The 22,170-nt window shown below is 36.7% G+C and overlaps 1 protein-coding gene across 4 annotated transcripts; it reads left to right on the top strand.

Annotated features, from left to right (window-relative positions):
• The first annotated feature begins 671 nt into the window (after window positions 1-671).
• On the top strand, window positions 672-21,091 carry LOC122579917 (nuclear transport factor 2-like). Of its 4 annotated transcripts, none has more exons than XM_043752181.1 (8): window positions 672-803; window positions 2,782-2,971; window positions 4,801-5,098; window positions 5,191-5,619; window positions 6,135-6,256; window positions 6,341-6,406; window positions 19,979-20,042; window positions 20,545-21,091. In XM_043752181.1, the coding sequence occupies exons 2-8, from the start codon at window positions 2,786-2,788 to the stop codon at window positions 20,790-20,792; spliced, it is 1,413 nt and encodes a 470-aa protein (XP_043608116.1). In that variant the 5' UTR covers window positions 672-803; window positions 2,782-2,785; the 3' UTR covers window positions 20,793-21,091. The 4 variants fall into 4 exon arrangements, with proteins under 4 accessions (XP_043608116.1, XP_043608114.1, XP_043608113.1 ...); XM_043752179.1 differs by having other exon boundaries at window positions 2,749-2,971; XM_043752178.1 differs by having other exon boundaries at window positions 2,699-2,971.
• The last annotated feature ends 1,079 nt before the right edge of the window (window positions 21,092-22,170 follow it).

Here is a 22,170-nt window from a genome sequence, read left to right as displayed (position 1 = left end):
TAAAGTTCTTGCCCCGTTACGACGTTCCTGAGTTTGCGTTTTTCACACGATGATCGAGAACGAAGAGTGGTGGGGTTATGAGCGAGTTTTCTAACTTTCTATCGGCGAGATTGATGAAATTTTAATATTAATTAAATATACTGTACGTGTGCCACAATAATATATTACGGGTCACAACATTTGTGCGTGTATATAAAGAACGATTTAACTGTAATTTTGCATTTTATTGAATTTTGTGTTATGTGCTGCAGGATTACTTCCACGATACTAAGTAAACGCTCAAACATTGTCCTTAAAGAAGTTTTCATTCTTTAGTTGTTGTCTAAAAGTTAATGTTAAACGTATTTTATTTTTGAGAAAGATATATGCAATCATTTAACATTTTCATAAAAGTAATGATACAACCTAACAAATCAAGTTAATACTTTTATCACTTATTATGTGTAATCTACTCATTTTTATCATTTTCATGTGTAATTTCCATAAAAGTAATCATATTGTTAGATTGAGTATTAGGTTGGTTAATCATTTTTATACTAGTTTTAGTGACTTATTTTCAAGTTTAAAAAAAATCACCTAAAAATACCACAGCTACTAGCCTACTACTGCTACAAAACAAACATCATCATCATCAAACGAACACTCTCCGAATACTTTTTTGCGCTCTCATTTTATATATATATATATATTTTTATTTTCCCGCAACTCTCAAATCTCTCCAGCTTTCAATAAATCAAAATAAGAAATCTACATTCACTTCTCTTTGATCTCTCATAGATTTTGTTAAACAACCCAAATTCAAGGTAATTCCAATGCCCCCCATTTTTTTTTTAATTCATTTTCTTCATAACTATTCATAATATTAATAATATTTAGGGTTTTATATTCTGTCTGCATATTTTTAATTTATTCGTGTTATCGACATTGCGATTCTGCTCTTTGTTGCTGCAAACATGTACTATTTGGTTGATGGATCTCATAGTTTTTGTGTTTTATATAATTTGTTATTATTATTATTATTATCATAAATATACAATGCGCGTATATATATATATATATATATAGGTATCCCACGATATAGTATTTGAAGGCTAACCGAAACCTAGGGGGGCGGTTCTATGGAAATGAGTCTAAATCTAATGCATAAGCATAACTAGATGACTGATGACCATCGTAAAATGTGGCGGAGTTTGTTGGCGGTTAAAAAAGTGATGGTGGACGGACAGGACGGTAAGGTTATATATATTGTATGAGAAGTGGAAACGAGAGTTTTGTGATTGTCGTAATGAGCTTGCAATGTTGCCATCAAGTTGTAGACTTTGATATCCTTTTGTTGTAGGAAAGAAAACATAGGTGGTCTGCTATAAGTTTTCGTATCAACTAGTTTATTTGGCAGAAAAGTGACATGTACATGAGAACTAAGCGCGGTGTTTTTGTGTGTCTGCATCAAGTAAGTTTTGAGGCTGTTAACCCGCCGCTCGGTGTCCTCTTTTTTGAATTTAGGTGCTAGCTTGGAATTCAGAAGGAAGGGTTTGAATAGATGCTTGCATATCCTTGTTCATTATGACAAACAATTCTCTTATTTAGGTTATTGAGTATTCTTTGACTAAACTAAAAAAGGACTCAGCTTGTTAAGTCACTTTCATTTTATGTGATCTTCGAAGTTAGTGAATGATTGAATGCTGAGTCACAATCTTTTTCTGGTATTGGATTTCATGGTTTCTCATTGATTGTCCTTTTAAAAATGTTTTTCCTTCTTTGATGTAAATTTGTGCGTTGTAGGAGGACACCATTTTTGACAGATTAAAAAATCTGGACAAAGTCAAAATAATAGTAGTGAACAAAAAGATTCGGTTTCATTTTAGTTTAGTAAAAAAAAAGTGTTTAGAAACATATATGAGCTGATTTTATGTTACAGTCAGCGAGGATAAGGAGGGGGATGCTCAATTTCTTCTTTTTTGAGCTCCTTGCTAGCAATGAGTGCAGAGTAGAAAGAACCCTTGTTGCTAATAACCTTGATACTCAGTTAGCTCCATCATTTTGTGGAGCAAAGTACATGTTCGAAGATCTTTTTCAGTGAAACCAAAAAGACCAAACTCAAAAGAAAAGATATGTTAATAGTAGTCATATATCCTTTAATCTTTTAAAAGATCATTTTCAGTAAAACCAAACAGACCAAACTCAGAAGAAACAAATCTGTCAATAGTAATCATATATTCATATATCTTTCAATATTTGAAAGGAGATGTTAACCATCTGATAAGATATAAGAACGTAATTAAGAAGGTATTTTCAAAAAAGGTCTTTGTGAATACCCAGTGTAAGAGTTGTATTTATCTGGACGATAAGCCTAACCACAAATTAACCTGAGGTTCTTGTTCAAATAAAACAACTGTTAAAGTAAAACAAATAAAACAATCCTTTTCTCTTAACTGGAATCATTGTGCATCATGAAAATCTTCATGCATCAGTTTTATCTTGATACAATGATCAAGATCTTATTCTATTTGTTTTACTCTAATACTTAAATCTCCACTTCTCCTATATTGATTCTCCCTCTCGCATCAGTTCTGCATCAGATAATGAGCCTGAAAAGTATCATGGTACACAATAGGTTTTTGATATGGTGATTGGAGTAGTGGATGACATTTGTTGTCATGGTTGTTTTCATATTTTATTAACAAACATACACTTTCAGTTCGCTTCTTCAGATTAGGTGCATCCAACATCTTCCATATTTTGTTCCAGTTATCTCTGATATATTGTCGGTGCTACATTTAGCTGGATGGCAACACAAACTGAATCTCCATTAACCACTCCTAGTTCACAAGTGGTTGGCAATGCCTTCGTCGATCAGTACTATCATATACTTCATCACTCCCCAGATATGGTTCACAAATTTTATCAAGACTCAAGTTTTATAAGTAGACCAGATGAAGATGGTGCAATGATAACCGTGACTACCATGAAGGTAGGTTGACTCAACCTTGCTAGGTCTTTTTATGTATGCTTTTAAGATTATTTATGCTATTCGCTAGATGAATATTTTACGTTCCTTGTTATCTGAACAATTTATCACAGCATCTATTACAGTTCAGTATATGATAAGGAGCAAGGTGGGTCAAACTTTACAGAAAAACATATCCTATATACATTGTAATGTATACATAATTGATGAGCACATGAATCACTAAAGGTCAACCTGAATTGTTGTGCATGATTGGATATGTCAATTATAAAATATGCACATTGTTTCATGCAGGCAACTTGTGATGTTGGTTGGAACATAAGTTAACACTACAAATTCATTTGTGGATTATAATTCTTTTTTTTTGTGTAATCACGCTCTGTTGACCTTCTATATTAGGTGTTAATGTGTTATATTGGCATCCAGTATGTTGGGACTAACTATTCCATTGATCCTTCATTGAGTCTGTGACTAGTACAGTAGTACTCAAATACGCTAACCGGCTCTTAATACATTAGAAAATAATAATACTATTGGTCCAAAATCAACGATAGTTGCATCCTGTGATTGCTGCTAATGAGTAAAGAGGTTATTTTTATTACATCTTACTAAAAATGGAAATGTTGCATTTATTTTGGAACAACACACGCAATTTCTATTCATAGCTGGACCGAGGGAATGACAGTTTTGCCATTTTGGTGATGGTTCTTTTATAAATCAGGATCCGAGCTTATAGAGAATAGTAGCAACTTAGTGTTAATAATCATTATTTTTCTTCTAGAGTTAGAATATGTTTTTTTTTTCTTCTGAATTGGATAAGGTTATCAGGCTACTATTTGAATATCTCAAGAATTACTTGAAGCTTATAAAGAGACGGTGTTAATAGGTTGTAACGTTTGGTGTTAGTCTTGTGCTTTGTATAATGTAGGAATTGTCTATTCGAATAGAATGATGTCAGGATGTGGGTTACAAAATAAATTACTCCCTCTGTCCCATTAATAAGGTCCAGTTTTGAATTTTCAAAGTCTTTTTTCTACAACTTTGACCTAATATATTTTAATTTGTATTGCATAATACTTGATGAAAGTTATATGAATAGGTTGAGGTTTAGATGTGTTTTCATTGGGTATAACTTTTGTCAAGTATTATATAATCCAATAAAAAATATTTAAGGTCAAACTTATAAAAAATAGACTTTGAGTATTCAAAACTGGACACATTTAATGGGACGGAGGGAGTACTAGGAAGCAAAGAAAGAAAAGGAGCTATCTTGTCAATCCGGGGCGGGTGCTTATAGCAAGATATTTGGTGTGGCAAGCAGTTTTCTATGTGTGCCTGTGATTAATATGGAAGTAAAAGAACAAATTAATTCATGCAAGGGGAGGTTCCAACAATTAAACAGGAAAATTTCCGGGTTGCCTTCATTTTTTTATCAATCATATGTGTTAGCTTGCAGACACAGGAGAAGTTATATGTCTAGGATCTAAAAGCTCCAAGAGGGCTTAAGTTTGCTGACTCTTCATAGTTTATGACTATTGTTCTCCTGTGATTACTATAATTATCTAATGTGTATCTCAAGCCTTTCTAGTATCTTTTTTGTAGTTAGAAACTAGGGTACATAGTACTTGAATATTTAATGTCAATGTGGATAAAGAGACTTGTCCCCTTGCTTTTTGAAAGACTACAGTTATGAAAACAAAGACACATAAATAAATACACCTGTTGCAAAATAACCAAATAAAGTTTATTTTGAGGTCCTACTATTGTCTGTTCATAAAACATTAGATAACCAATACTGAGTATAACATAAGTTTTCTTCTTTTTTGGAGCAGGGTATCAATGACAAAATATGTTCAATGGATTATACAGCCTACAAGGCTGAGATAAAAACTGCTGATGCTCAGGAGTCCTACAAAGATGGGGTGATTGTTTTGGTAACTGGGTACTTAACAAGGAAGGAGGATAACTTAAGAAGGAAATTCATACAAAGCTTTTTCCTAGCCCCACAAGACAAAGGTTACTTTGTGCTAAATGATGTTTTCAGGTATGTAGAGGATAGCAGGCCAATGGAGGACAGTCATGTGATAGTTGAAGGTACAGACGAGAACCAAACAAAGTCCTCGATCCCAGGTGCACCTTTATTTATGTCTAACTTCATTTATTAATCCTGACTTCTAGTTGGCAGAAACCTTTGACACATTTGTTTGACTATGTTGTTCTAGATGCTCCTCACGCTATCGATTCCCCATTGCCAAACCTTGCTAGTGTTCATAAAGTAGTTAACAGTGTTGAGGAAGGAGCTCGAGATATTTCGGAAATTGGGGGACCGTTGGTTAAGGAAAGTAATTTAGCTGAATCTGAACCTCATCCGATTGAGAACAACATATTGGTTTTAACAGAATCTATTTCTTCAACTGCCATGGAAGATACTCCTAAAAAGTCTTATGCATCGATTCTCAATTCACATACAAAGAAGGGAGGTCCAGGGTCAACTAAAGCTAATGTTCCTGCCAATACTTTAAAGTCAACGCCTACAAAACCTGAAAACAAATCAGTTGCTACCGTGGCACAAGGTCCACCACCAGAAGTGTCTGCACCTATGGCTTCGAGTAGCATTAGTTCTCCTGATAGCAGTAATCTTCAAGATGAAGGTAAACATTATCAAGTTAATATCACCTCTCTTTAAAACGGAAATTAAAACCACATCTATTTCTCAATTTGAAATTGGACTAGAGCGAACTGAAATGAAACTGGAAAATTATAAATTTGTAGTGGAATGGATAATGGACTGATTTATAGTAACCATATGGTTCCGGTTTAATTCCAGACTCAATCTTGGACTAAACATAATCTTGAGGTTTTACAATGTAAAATTATAATTATAAAATGACGGTCTTTTCGGGTTTGGGAAAATTGTTGTTAGAATTTCTTCTGTCCGGACGTGAAGAACCGCCTCTTGAAATTAAAACCAAGACCTGCTATTTTTTAAAACTCTCAACTTAAGAACTTGTCCAAAGTAGCCTGTAAAGGTTCGGTTATGTCCTGTCTTGTCTAGTGTGCTTGTGCCTGTTCGAGATTGGTCCTCTAGTTATATTGGTCCGGACCAGTTTTTGAACAGTTCCGGTCCTTGATTTATTCTTTCCTGTACTGTGGTTACTCCATATAGGTGATGGTCATTCTGTTCATATTCGGAATTTGCCTCTAAACGCGACAGTACCTCAGATTGAGATGGAGTTTAAGAAATTTGGACCTATTAAGCAAGGAGGAATACAAGTCAGAAGTAATAAGGTTGGTTCATGTAATTGACACATATATCATGGGATAATTGTTATAATTATGTAGTGAATTGATGTTCCTTTATTATTTGACCAGCAGCTGGGAATCTGTTTTGGCTTCGTTGAATTTCGGGATGTCACTTCCATGCAGAATGCAATTCAGGTTTGACTAAAATCTTCTATAGTTCAGCTATCTAATACCAGATTTAGGTTATGTCACTTTAAGATACTTACAAAGTTAGAAGCTGTTGAATATATATGCACTCAATACCTGATAAATTTCATTATTGTGGCCATGTGACATGTGAGACTGGCCTTATACTTTGGCGATTGAGAGTTTTTGGATTTTCTAGGATGTACACACCATCAGACTGTTATGTCCATATGACTAGGTCTATGTCGTGCACATTAAGATGTGCATTATTTGATTGTTTATTAAGTCACTGCAACATCGTATTGCTTAACTTCTAAATTCAACTTACGACCACCGTACTGACCTATTAATTCCAATATCCAATAAAATCTTGCATCTCATCTAAGAATCAACAATATCCTTTGAGCAAGTAGCATGGGGATGGTATAATCGCTTTCGATAATTTTTATTAGACCGTGTATATGGTATATTGTGTTAGTTTAGATTATGTCATAGTTCTAAGGTAGTCGAATGTAATTTGTAATTCTATAAATTAATGTCAATGAGAAGGGAAAACCCCAAAGGAATTCATTATCATCTTACATGGAGACCAGGCATATCCTTCTTAATTTTTATTTTTTTTTCCGATCGAATTTGGGTTATGGCTGCTTCACGAAAAGTCAAATCCATACCAACCGACCCCCTCTTTATTCAAATCCATATCCGTTCGTGAATTAACAAAAAGCCTTCTTGTTATTTTCCAAACCCTAATTACAAAACCCTAATTACTTTTTCCCTCTCCACGCACTTCTATAATTATGGCCGGCTCCGACAAAGACAACAGGCAGCCACCACACCTTTCCACCCTGCAAAAACCGTCACCAACATCCGCAACCACATCCCGATCACCCTTGATAGCGAAGAAGGTAACTATAATTCATGGATGGCTCTTTTTAAGGTATAGTGCACTGCGTGTAAAGTCTTGGATCACCTTACTCCTCTTGCTACAGAATCCTCTTCAACCGCATCCTTTCTTCTCATGCGGAATGGCTTTGTCTTGATGCCATTGCACTTCAGTGGATTTACAGTACGATCACACCAAATCTGTTGATAACCATTCTTCATCCAGATATGCTTGGGCTGCTCTTGCACGTATTATTCTCGACAACAAACCGACCCGGGCGGTATATCTTGAACAAAATTTAGCACCACCAAGTTATTTGACTTCCAGTCCGTTTCGGTATACTGTCAAGAATTGAAATATCTGTCTGATCAACTTTCTAATGTTGATGCCCCGAGCAGATTCAAACTTAGTTCTCCAATTGATTACAGGCCTCAGTGTTGAGTATGATACGTGGATACTGCCCTTAAATAATCGGCCACCATTTCCACTTTTGAATCCGCCAGATCTCGCCTTGTTCTCGAAGAAGTTTGCAAAGCCCGTCAAGCAGCAAGTGCCAATCTCATAGCTACCACATACCATCCTGCACCAACCTCGACCCCTCCGGCTCCGGTTAGAATACCACTTCATCAGCTACCGATCCCCAACTACCAAACAACGAGGGCCGCGGTTATGACTATCGTGGCCGGCAGGGGTGGACGACACAGGGATTGTGGTCGTGGACGTGATAATAATGGGAACTCCAACTTTGGTAACTTTGGCTACTCACCTCATGTAACACCCGTCATTTTAAAAACTGGATTTTCAAAAGCTTTTGCCTAACGGCGTTTAGAAATGCGGAAACAGAACCTTTAAAACATAACTAATCCGTAACGGATAGTTCATTTATAAAAAGTGGTGTTACTACGTCCATATCATCAAAACAATATAAGATAATCCAGATTTGGCACCAACATGAATGCCAACATAAATGTTACATAAGTCTTAATAAAAGTAGCCAACATCATTATGGCCAACATAAATGACTAAGCGGGGTAACAGGTAACTACATGTCTTTTTCATAGCAACTACCCGCCTCACCAAGCTAAGTCTTTCAATAGCCCAAACCCCAAACCTGCTTAACCTGAACATGAATTTGAAAAATTTACCGATTCATTATATATTAACAAAATCATTTCATAATTGTTAATATCACATAATAATCATAACACAATAGGATCAACACTTTCCTATGGTGTCTATCATGTCACACATGATCAAAAGCATATCATAACATTTAAACAACGTACATAAATTAATACATTAGGATCCATCATAGTCCTAATTGTGTCTAACATCATAAAGCTTTACTTTTCATCTTTCTTTATTTCTTTACTTTTCTTTTGTCTAGACGTAGGCTATGTGATATAAGCCACTTATTTTAGGGATGTGGTGTTGTGTGTAGGCGGCCATAAGACCTTACATGGAGTCCTCACACCCGACTTGATGGGTAGACTGAAATCAAAGGGCATTACTTGAATGCTACTGCGGGTACATGCGAAGATATGATGAAAAGGGCTGTATTTGCCAGAGAATTGGGAGTTCCTATTGTAATGCATGACTACCTAACAGGGGGATTCACTGCAAATACTACCTTGGCTCATTATTGCCGAGATAATGGCCTACTTCTTCACATCCACCGTGCAATGCATGCAGTTATTGATAGACAGAAGAATCATGGTATGCACTTTCGTGTAGTCCATCGTCGTCGTTAACGAAAGACAAAGTCAATCCAATTGAGTTACCGTTTAAACTTTGCGCGTGTAGTAGTTAGTTACTCCACTCGGATACACTCAAACATAACTATGCCACGGGGAGGTATCTAGATTCCCACACCACGTGACCACTTACACACTAGCTCCGAAAAGCTCCGAAAAACTGGCATGGGTTAAGCTTAACACAACTTTACTTATGTTCGAGACTTCTTGATTATATTAGCTTCTTGGTTTTAAAAAGCGATAAGCGCACAAAAGCGATAGGGTCCATTTCGGAAGCGCAAAGCGCCAAGCGCAAAAGCGGTGAGCTTTTCGTACGCGAGGCGCACGCTTATGAAACAAATTTATAAATTATTTATATAGTATTTATAACACATAAAATAGCAAAACAACATCTGTAAGATACTAGTTTAAGTCGGGCTTTGATCAAATTTGGTGTTTGAAACGAAACTCTCAAAATATTGTTGCTCTCATTGAGGAAACAGAAAGAAGAGATCAATCTTGTTGACAAAGAAGAGGTAAGAAAAAGAAAATTACTTACTTCTAAAAAAAAATCCCCTTGTGTACAAAAAGCTCACGCTTTTTAGCGCCTTTTAGCGCTTAGGCTCACAAAAAAGCCCAAAAAGCGCTCGCTGCGCCTTGGGTACTAAAAAGCTCCAAGGCTTGCGCCTAGCGCTTCAGGCACGCTTATTAAAACCAAGATTAGCTTAGGCTAAACTTTCGCCTAAACTAATCACTTTCATCCTTCTTTACTTTATATTAGCTTAGGCTACACTTTCACCTAAACTAATCACATACATCTTTCTTTACTTTAGGGCCCTTAATCGTGTACGTGTCATGGCAAACCCATGGAAGTCTAATGACTAGGTAATCAAGCCATGCAATTAATTATATGACATATATACATCAACATATCGTCATCACATATTAACATCACATCGTCATATCATATTAGATCAGTATCATTCATGTCATCATATCGTTATTTCATAGTAACATCATATTATCATGTCATATAAGTATCATATCATCTTAACATGATAGCAACATATCGTCATATCATTTTATTATCGTAACATCATAACAATGCGTTATCATATCATGAATTGCATTATAGCATCATATCTTTGCATTAACACAACATTATATCGTATTAACATCATATCATCTTATCTTTACATCATAAACATTTCATAGTATCACATACCTTATTCCATCGTATCAACATAACATAACATATACACATTTCATTTCATCATAGCATGCATAAGATTACCATTCATTATCAATGGTAACCATAATCAATCTCATAATCTAAGTAGTTAATTTCAGTGGTATACCTGTTTTCGGTCCTCCACTGGTATACGAGTAAGATAATTTCGTTACCAGGATTTTCGGTCAAATTTCGGTGAAATCGGTCAAATTTCGGTCCAAATTTCGGTGGTATACCAGTTTTCCAGGGTTTTTTTTTTATTTTTTATTTTTGTCCAAACTTAAATACAACATAGGAAACACTAATTTTTGCAAGTATTAAGTATTGACACTTTTAAGCTTGGCTTTTGATATGTAGATTAAGTATTTAATTAATACAACTACTATTTGTGTATAATTGTGATTTTTTTGGTATATATATAATTATATATAATATTTTACATGATATTAAAATTACCGAAATACCACTGAAAAAAACCGGTATTTTGCTTACCGATCCTTGATCGAAACACCGAAATTTCGGTCATAATAACCTCCCATTCATTCCCGAATACATATAAACATATAACCATTCATTTGGGGAAGTTAACTTATGAAAACTATGTTTTGTTGTCCCTCATGTGATAAAAGATGTTATCTTACCTCAGTTCGCTCAATAATGAGTTAGGTACGTCTTACAGTGCTTGCTAAGTCCTCTCGACAACCTAGAACGAGTATAAGATCGATCTATAAGCTAAACAAGTCAAAAGTACCAAACTGGGCAAATATGCTCCGCATGGCCAAAATATGCCGCATATTTTGAGTTTTCAAAAGTCAGGGAATTTCATGCGTTTACATATGTACCAAAATTCAAAATATGCTCCGCATGGAAATTCCATGCTCTGCATATCGGGCTCCGATGAGCAAAACTCTAACCTTACTTGCTCTAAACGATTTCCATTTGAACCCAAACCCTTACCCCGTACTGGAGACATGAAATTGACCTCTTTTAAAACACAATTGATGACTTCAAACCATCAATTGATTCCTCCTTGATCCTTTACAAACATAAATCACTGATTTGATCACTCGAATAACATGAAATCGATACACGTTTTGCAATATAACCCAACCCAAACCCCATGGCCCAGATCGAATTCACATATACGACTCTTAAGGTCAGAGATCAAAGGAAAATCACCCATATTACCTGTAGATGACTTAGGGGATTCGAAATCTTAACAAAACTTGCTCGAAACACCACGAAACGAATAGATATTGGATGGAATTGCTTGGAATTGAGAGAAGGGGCGGCTTGGGGTGTATCACACGTATGAGAGCAGAAGAATGACAGTTAGGGATGCCTAAATGCCACTTAACCTCTGGCCATCACCTTCTTAAGTTATATTTTAAGTCCCTAGACTTCTAAACGTCGCATTCTTAGCTTAACTTTCCTACCTGGGAACTTAACAATCTAACAAACACTTGACTTTCTTAACTTTACTTTAATTACTTTCATTTAACATATTAAACACATAAGCATTTAATCACATGATCCCGTTTAGGTCACATAACTTAACGAAACCTAATGTTAACTAATGGAATAGTCAACAAGTCAAACACGAAAAGTTTGGTATGTTACACCTCAATGGCAGCAATGGCAGGTTCTGTATCATCCTCAATGGCCTATTCCACCATGCCCCTATCCTACTGTTGTTCCCCTGACTCAACCACCGTCACGCTATCCAGGGATACTTGGACCAGCTCCATTAGCATCATATGTGTCTGAACAGGATTACTATTCCACGCCCACCAACATCGATTATGCCTTCGGATGATGTCTTTTAATCCTAATTAGACTTGGTATATGGACAACGCAACAACGAACCACATGTGCAATAATTCAGCTATGTTATCAATTTCGGTGATATTTCGGTTTTGAATTTTGGTTTTTTTATCGTTTCCGAATATTTCGGTGGTTTTGACCGAAAATCAACTATCTAAATTTCAATGAAATTAGTGATTTTTTCTCTCTTTTGGGCCTAGCTTAATAAAATAAATGAGTTGCTTTTTCTTTTTAATAGCCCACATGTCAATTAAACCCATTAAACCCATGAGTAATAAAACCCACCAAAAAAAAACAACCGAAACCTAATTTCTCATAAAAACCGATTAGATCAAGATTCGAAGTAGTAGCAGTAGCGACTTCAAGCAGACTTCAAGCAGCAGCATAAACATCAATTAGGTTTTTGTATCTTATTTTCTATCTTAATTTCTATTTTATGAAGTAGCAACAACATAAATAACAATCAGCAACAAAGATGATGATGAACATGAGGATGATACTATGGTTGATGTTGATGCCTTGGCTAATGTGGACTCGGAAGAAGAATTTCAAGAATTGTGATTTCAGTTATGACTTTGTTAAACTTTCAGTTTGTTAAACTTTCAGTTGGATGTTGGCTGCTCATTGTTTTGTAATGTGCAATTCTTTTTTTCAGTTTCATGTAGACGTTCTGTTTTCTGTTTTTGGACTTCTGTTTTCTGCTTGCTCAAGTCTGTTTTTCAGTTTAAGTGTTTTCCGCATTTTGTTTTTAGCAATCCATTTTTCTGTTTTCAGCAATGTGATTTCTGTTTCAGCACTTCCAGGTTTTATCTTTTATTCTTATTTATGTATATATATATTAGAATTACCAAAATACCACCGAAAAAAACGATATTTCGTATACCAATCCTTGACCGAAATACCGAAATTTATGTCCTTAACTACTTAGCAACTCAGGTATGCTTCCTTCTTATGTCAATATAAATTTTAAACAAATCGTCGTTGGCAATGGTTCCCACATACTCACTACCAGAGTTGGCCAAACCACCCTAAAACCTCCATTTCCACCTTTAAAACTACCTAACATCCCTGTTTCACCCTCTTTGATCAAAAACTTAATCTCTGTTAAAAAACTCACTAGGGACAACAATGTTTCCATTGAATTTGATCTTCTTGCGAAGGATTTCAAAACCAAACGTCTGATTTTTAGAAGCAACATTTGTGGTGATCTCTATCTGCGATCTCTTCCAACCAACTGCTCTTAGCTTTTACTCAAGACATTTGGCATCATCGTTTAGGACACCCGGATTCTACTTTACTTCGTTTTATGCATAGTAATTCGTCTATTTCATTGTCTAGTTCGAATACTAAGAAACTTTGTCAATCATGTGTGTTTGGTAAACATATTAAGCTTCCATTTTTCAATTCATCGTATGTTACTTACACACCGTTTGATATTATTCATAGTGATATTTGGATCTCTCCCGTTGTTAGTACAGGGGGTCACCGTTATTACATACTGTTTTTAGATGATTTTACAAACTATTTATGGACTTATCCCTTATCAAATAAATCAAGTGTCTATTCAAATTTTCTACAATTTCATAGTCTCATTAAGACTTATTTTGAATAATCTATTAAAACCATTCGGTCTGATAATGGAACCGAGTACAACAGTCACCAATGTCAGCACGAGGGTTTAGGTTCGTGTGTTCTTGACAATCCATTCGCACGTTGCTTACCCATGCTTCTCTTCCACCGTCGTTTTGGCATCATGTCCTCGACATACCCACCTACATTCTTAACATCTTGCCTTCCAAATTAAAAGCTTTCAACACTCCGACTCATCTTTATCACAAATCCCCCTCCTATACAGATCTTCACACCTTCAGGTGTTTATGTTATACCCTTTTTCCCGCCACCACTATCAATAAACTTCAACAAAGGTCCACTCCATGCGTCTTTCTGAAAGAGATCATATTACGAGGTTTCTCAATGCCTCTCATTTACAGAATAAAACCCTATATATAGGGAGAGATACAATCAATACATCCCTATTGCCAGCACTATTTTTTAGGACTAGATAGATATCAATCTTAACCAAATAATATAATGATATCTCTACTATAATTATGAAATATATCTACATGGTAATAGCCCCCCGCAGTTTGATCGGGATGTGAGCAAATGGTTAAACTGGATCCGAAGGCTTGAAACAGCCGCCGCGAGAGACCTTTAGTGAAAATGTCTGCATATTGTAAGGGTGAGGGAACATGAAGTACCCGTATGTGACCAACTCAAACTTTTTCACGTACAAAATAAATATCTATCTCAATATGCTTCGTCCGTTGATGCCGAAATGGATTATCCAATAAGTAAATCGCAGATGCATTATCACAAAAAATTACTAAAGCTCGTCGTAAAGGAACTTGTAACTCTAAAAGCAAATTTCTGATCCATGTGGCTTCAGCAACTGCATTTGCCAGCTTCTGCACTAGAGTAGGAAACTACTGGTTAACGCTTGGAGGACCAAGAAATGAGGTTGTCCCCAAGAAATACACAATACCCACTCGTCGATCTGCGGGAATCAGGACAACCACCCCAATCGGCATCGGAATAAGCCACCAGAGAGTGAGATGCAGTTTTGAAAATGCGAATACAATAGTTATGTGTGCATTGTATGTACCTAATGATGCGTTTCATAAATGCAAAATGAGGATCCCGAGGCTCATGCATAAACAAACAGACCTGCTAAACAGCATATGAGATATCCGGTCTAGTGAATGTGAGATACTTTAATGCACCAGCCAAACTCCTATACAATGTGGGGTCGTGAAAAAGGTCCCCGTCAGTGGCGCTGAGTTTGGAAGACAAATCCACTGGTGTTGCACACGGTGTACAGTTAGACATAGAAGTTGTGGAAATAATATGCTTAGCATACTAATTTTGTGATAAAAATAATCCTTCAACTTGGCGAGTAACCTTAATCCCCAAAAAATGATGTATTTCCCCTATATCTATCATGGCAAACTCTATTGAGGGTGTGCTAATAATCTTATGTAATAAGGTGGTACTAGAAGTTGTCATCGACATAGAACAACAAGTAAGCAATACTCGAGCCTTTGTGATAGGTAAATAAAGAGTTGTCACAAGCATTGTTGCGAAAACCATGCGATAATATAAATGAAGCAAACCGAGTATACCAAGCCCGAGGTGCTTGTTTAAGGCCGTATAAGGACTTCTTCAAGCGACACACAAAATTAGGATACCTTTTATCAACAAAGCCCGACGGTTGGTTGATGCATGAACACTCTTTCATTTAAATGGCCATGTAAAAAGGCATTCTTTATATCTAACTGGTGAATCAGCCATGAACAGGAAACTGCAAGAGATAAGACCGTTCTAATGGTAGCCGGTTTAACAACCGGGGACTAAATGTGTCTGCAATCGATACCTACAGTCTGGGATTCTCCATTAACCACCAAGCGCGCCTTATAACGCTCCAAGGACCCATCTGACTTAAATTTATGACGAAAAAGCCACATGCAACCGATAATAGGGCTATTAGTCGGGCGAGGCACCAATTCCCAAGTATCACCAGTCTGGGATTCTCCATTAACCACCAAGCGCGCCTTATAACGCTCCAAGGACCCATCTGACTTAAATTTATGACGAAAAAGCCACATGCAACCGATAATAGGGCTATTATTTGGGCGAGGCACCAATTCCCAAGTATCATTAACCTGTAAGGCATTAAATTCAGGTTGCATGGCATTTAACCATTTAGGATTAGCAAAGGCTTGGGCATAATAAAAAGGTACAGGAGAAGTAATGCTAGTAAGTTGAGGAACTGATTGGTTAAGATATCATTATAGTATATTTCATAATTATAGTATAGATATCATTATATTATTTGGTTAAGATTAATGTATATCTAGTCTTAAAAGATAGTGCTGGCAATAAGGAATGTATTGATTGTATCTCTCCTTATATTTAGGGTTTTATTCTGTAAATGAGAGGCATTGAGAATCCTCATAATACGATCTCTTTCACTTTCTTGGTTACCCATCCAATCATCGGGGTACAAGTGTTATGACCTTTCGACCAAGAAATCCATATTTCTCGTCATGTGTTGTTCGATGAGTCCACCTTCCCATTTCAAAATACTCGGTCTCGGTTTTATCATTTCCTTTACGAGACAACCCATTTGTATCTTCATCCTCACTTCTCCATCATCCGACCACCCAACTTGCCCCGCCCCCTCATAGAACGACCCAACTCACTGTCCAGGTCAACCGACCGCTCCACTCGGTAACTCCTTTGAGGGTCGCCCAAACTTACACCCGAAACCGTACCCGTCCACCACAACCATCCAATCCCACCACTTTCGAGGCCCCTGTCATACCACCTACATCCCCGGTCCACCATCCTTTTTCCTCTCTATCACCTTCACCCACACCACCGGCTTGTGTTTATCCCATGCAGACATGAAGCAAAACTGGTCAATCCAAACCAAAACAACCCTTTAGTTTACATATCTCTATTACTGTCACTATCTTGTCTAAAATCTTAATCGAAACTCTTAATAGTCCTGTTTGGAACCATGCTATGACTGATGAGTTGAAAGCTCTTATTGATAATAAGACGTGGGAGTTAGTTCCTCATTCTTCAGGTATGAATATTATTCGTTGCATGTGGATTTACAAGCAAAAACTGAAATCCGACGGGACTCCTGAGCGGTACAATGCTCGTTTAGTGGGAGATGGTAGAACACAACAGGTGGGGATTGGTGGGGATTGTGGGCATTGACTGTTTAGACATTTTTAGTTCGTCCGTTAAACAAGTTACTCTTCAAACAGTTCTTTTGTTAGCACTTAATCGCGGTTGGGATATCACTCAACTTGATGTTAAGAACGCGTTTCTCCATGGGCACTTGTCAGAAACTGTTTTTATGCATCAACCTCCCGGTTTTCGGGATGCACGCTTTTCGGACCGTGTTTGTCAGTTGCGTAAATCGTTATACGGCCTAACAGGCACCACGAGCTTGGTAGTAGCACTTTACCGATTATGTCACACGGTTGGGTTTTCATCACAGTTCCATGATCATTCACTGTTTATTTATAGGCGTGGTACCAGTACACTGCTTACATTATCTTATATGTTGATGACATTATTATCGTTACTTCGCAAGTTTAGCTAAAGCAACATTATATGTCTCATTTATCAGCTGAGTTTGCCAGATAAGGATCTGGGTCCTCTCAGTTATTTTTTGGGTATCTCTGTCGCCCGCTCTTCTAATGGGTTATTCTTGTCTCGGTCGTTATGCCTCTAACATTCTCCAACGAGCTATGATGCAAGATTTTAACCCTATTTCTACTCTCGTTGACACTGCGGCAAACTTGGTGCTCAAGCCGGTGTTCCTTTTGATGATCCTACATTGTATCGTAGTTTGGCCGGTGCTCTTCAGATACACATTTACTCGCCTAGATATCGCGTATGCCGTTTAGCGTGTGTGCATGCACATGCATGCTCCTCATACTAATCACTTTCTTGCATTAAAACGCATCTTGCGTTTTGTCAAAGGGACTCTTGATATGGGTATATGGATGCGACCATCTTCCTTGTCTACATTTGTTGCTTACAATGATGCTATAGGGCCGGTTGCCTTGACACTAGGCGTTCTACATCCGGGTATTGTGTTTATATGGGGGACAATCTTCTTTCTTGGTCCTCTATACGCCAGTTAGTTGTTTCTCGTTCTAGTGCTGAGGCGGAATATCGGGGCATTGCAAATGTTGTTTATGAGCTATGTTGGATTAGCAATTTATTGCTCAACCTTGGCTGTCCTCTTCTTCAAGCCTCCTTGGTGTATACCGATAATGTTAGTGTCATTTATCTTTCTGAGAATCTAGTGCAGCATTAACCCACTAAGCATATCGAGATTGATATTCACTTCGTTCCAGAGAAAGTTCCAACGTGGTTAAGTTCGTTTTCTCCATGTTCTGTCCCGACATAACTTCTCTGACATCTTTACCAAAGGGCTACCGCATGTTTTATTCATTGATTTTCGGTCCAGTCTTAGTCTTCGGAATCCTCCGCCTTAGACTGCGGGGGTATATTAGACCGTGTATATGGTATATTTTGTTAGTTTAGATTATGTCATAGTTCAAGGTAGTCGAATGTAATTTGTAATTCATAAATCAATATCAATAAGAAGGGAAAACCCCAAGGGAATTCATTATCATCTTACAATTTTAATTTAGGGAAAGATATGTAGTAGCAATGTCATTTGCACATTTACTTTTATGTGAAAGATGGTCACCTTTGGCGCTTTTATTTGATTGACTGTAAATATCGTTGAAATTCCCAGTTAACTTGTACAGTATTTTATATGGTATTTATCTGATTTTGTATAAAGTGGAAGAAATCACAAAAAAATGAAACATTGATATATTGTTGCATTTGCTTCCATGTCCATTTTTAGCAAGTTCGGTCTAGTTAAGCTATCAAAATTAATTAAACTAAAATATACAAAATTTTCATCTCGTACTCATTAAGAAGGGAAGGTTGGAATTAATTTTCAAATTAGAGCAGCATCTTCAAGAGTTAGTTAAAATGAAAAATACGTATTGAAGTGGTTGGAAATATCAAAAGCCTTAGAAGTTATTCACTAATATTGTTAGCCTTATTAGGTGCTTTTGGATTTTCCGTTTCCAGTTAATCAGGGTTACTGATTAAGATCTTAATAGTCCTGGATGATGGATTGATGGTTGCTGCTGTTTTAGTAACTTACTTTCATGTATTGTTTCGTGGATGTTTGTTGTTGTAACTCTAATAGGATCTAGAAATTCTGATCCTGTCTTAAGAATATATATAGTAAACTAAATTTCTTAGAATGGCTAGTACCATCTCACAGTATCACATTTATCCATATCCCTGTTAGAAAATACCATTATAGCCAAAAGCTCCAATTGTGTACTTCGTAAGACCCCTGTACAAGTCCTCCCTATATTTCTACCAAACACTATGTTTATTGCACCAAAATGTACAAATTAAAAGGAAGAACGTGCAGAACTTCAAAGCATACATGTTGGTGTAAATATCATCTTTTTAAATGATGAGTAAAGGTACCCGACTTTTTCTTAAGAACTTGATAAGTTTCAATTTTCAAATAGTAAGGGTTTTCTGCAGAAGAGAACTTGGTTATAAAATGCTAATTTACAAGGAAAATAATCTAATAATCAGATTCAACTATGTCGTTTTAAAGGTGTATGTCTCTTTGTTTGAAATGACAAAAGATATGTACTTTTTCTTGTCTCATGGAGACAACTGTTGGACTGAATGGATATTTTAGCTACTCAGAGAACTATCCTGTACTGAAAAAAAGAAGGGTAACACTTTACAATCTGGAAGGAATGCATTGACCGTTTGAAATTTATCTTTTACTTGATTAGTTACAAAGAAAAAAAAAACATGGTTTTATCTGTAAGAAAAGGCAATGTTTGCTTTAATGTTTTGAAGCAGGGCTATCTTTTAGGACAAAGATATGTTTTGCAGGGCAATTTTTTTTTTTTGGGTGATGGTTGATGCATAACCCTAAACCTTTATTCTCTGTATCTTTTGATCAGTAGTTTCTTTGTTCATTGCATGACATTAATGTTGGATTTTCTGGAGACGTGCACCAAATATTCACTATACTATAAGTCTATAAGATGTTTTAAGCAGATTTGAGTTGGAAGCAATCTCAATGAAAGCACTCTGTTCTTTGATATCTCAATTATGAAATTTCTGTTCTGTTGGTAGTTTTAGAAAATCTCGTGAATCTCGCGCCACTGCATCCTTTTATGATATGTTCGAGTTATATGTTTTTTAGAATCCTAAATGGCAATCTTTCCAGCTAAGTAGCACTAATTAAAACTTTATCCATCCAGAGTTCTCCTGTCGTTATTGGTGGTAAAGAAGCTATTGTGGAGTTAAAGAGAACTACAACTCGAGGTTTGCGAACTTCAGCCTTTTCTTGTTGATTTTTTTTTTTTTTAATCTTCAGTACCCTTTCTGTCATTTCAAGATAATATTTAAGGCACTAATTTGATTGTGACAGTTGTTTGTTCTGATTAAACATGATCTTGCTTCCGTTTCATTTACATATTGATTAAAAAGTGATGCTTTCTTATCAAAGGGAAGATTGGCTTGTTTGGTTTGGGTTTAACGAAATTTTTAGCTAAAAGAGGAACAGATCAAATGTTTGAAATTTCATCGTCTATAATTCTATATGTTGATACGTACGACCTCCTAAACTGTTAATACATGGACAGAAGTTTTTGTGGGTCAAACCCAACCCAGCTGGTGCTGTTTTAGCTGGTACTAAAAAATAAAAATGACCCTTTTTGATCCGAACCCATTTTGATCCGTTGTTTATCTGCTCGACCTTCCACCTTGCCACCTTTGATTTTCTAACTTTCTCTGCACATTTAAACGCTAAACATTATATCTGCAGTTGGAAGTGGGCGTGGCCGTTTCCCTACAGGACGAGGTGGTTTCAGAAATGACAGTTTCAGGGGCAGGGGTGGTGGCTTTAATGGTGGGCGAGGCTATGGTAGAAGTGAGTTTGGTGGTGGCCGTGGTGAGTTTTCAGGTCGGGGAAGAGGCTCAGGTGGACGTGGTGAAGGTTATCATCAGCAAGGCAGAGGACGTGGTGGCAGAAGAGGTGGCTCCGTTCAGTATATAACCTCAACTGCCGCCTGATTGAATCTTCCTTTTTTGACAGTCTGTTTTACTGGCATATACCGACATCGCGGTAGAAGGTTAGTAAAGATTTAGTGATACTAATTTCATGACCAAAGCCAAATTATTTTTACTGTTAGTATCTGCCTCAGTTATTCTTTCTAACATAATTTGTATTAGATGGCTTTTGTTTCGAAAGGGTTGAATGTAATTTTGCAAATCTTACGTTCCCGATTAAATTCATATTCTACCCTTTGTTATGATAAGTTTGTTATGTGGAAATATCAACTATATGAAATTACAATTGTTTCTTCAAATCAGACTGATCTTGATGTCCGTTTGGCTACCAGAGTCTGAGTAATAAATTTGTTTGTATGCAAAGATTGTGTGACTTGCAGAAATCTGCTATCAAAATGACTCCGTGTATGGATATCCGTTGTGCACGCACCCACGATAGATCAATGGGGTGAGGTTCATGTAATAAATCTCCCCGCAGTAGAACGTTTAGGTAAGGTTTTGAAAGTAACTCTATTTTATGCACTCTTTCTACAACCTGATGCAACTTTTTTAATACTTATTAAGTTATAATTTACAACAGTACTTTTTACATCTTGATGAGCCAAAATCTTATTCCGAAGGTGAAAATATTATATCCAGACACATGTTAGCATCAAAATTTTTGATAGACTTTCCACTATGAGGAGACATTACTCCTTATCTTACCCGATACACGAGGAATAAATTTGGTCCTTTACCAAGCGAGCAGAGCTGTACTGAGTTGAACAATAGGTTTCTCTCTCTTCTCTCTCTACCCTCTGCTCTCTCACCTCTAACGGCTCTTTCTCCTGGATCTTGGATCGGAGATTGAGCCTATGATTTCGAGATTCAAATCGTGTGTTTGAGATTGAGAGTTTGAGATCGAAATTATTCCCATCCGGTTAAAGCTTCCACTCCGGTGGATCTAACTCTATTTTTACACTATTTGGGCCGGAGGTCCCTTCCACTTCGGTGGATCTGGAAGCAGCCTCTCTACTTTATATAGGGTAAGGTCTGTCTATATCATACCTCTCCCGTACCCCGGTTTATGCCGGGATTGGGTACCGTTGTCGTTGTCGTATTCCATGACATGTAACTCATAAAATAGTCTAAGTTGAGGTTTTTAAGATCTTATCTTGTTATATTCGGGATGTGCTTGAATCAAGCTTGCTTTAACAAGCATAGATGTCGCATATATGTTCATACCATTTGCCTTCCAAATCATGCTATTTGCTTTCTATTCATAGTCTTCCGATAAACTATGGAGCTATTTGAGCTCTCAAATTGAACTCAAATTTTCCTCATGGAAACCTCAAGTAAGCCCTGTTATGATTTTTTCTATGAATCCTTATTGGATCACTGA

The sequence above is a fragment of the Erigeron canadensis genome, chromosome 8, assembly GCF_010389155.1.
Source record: "Erigeron canadensis isolate Cc75 chromosome 8, C_canadensis_v1, whole genome shotgun sequence".
NCBI lineage: Eukaryota > Viridiplantae > Streptophyta > Magnoliopsida > Asterales > Asteraceae > Erigeron > Erigeron canadensis.
Note: the sequence above shows the minus strand (reverse complement) of the source record. Positions and strands in the feature narration are given on the sequence as shown.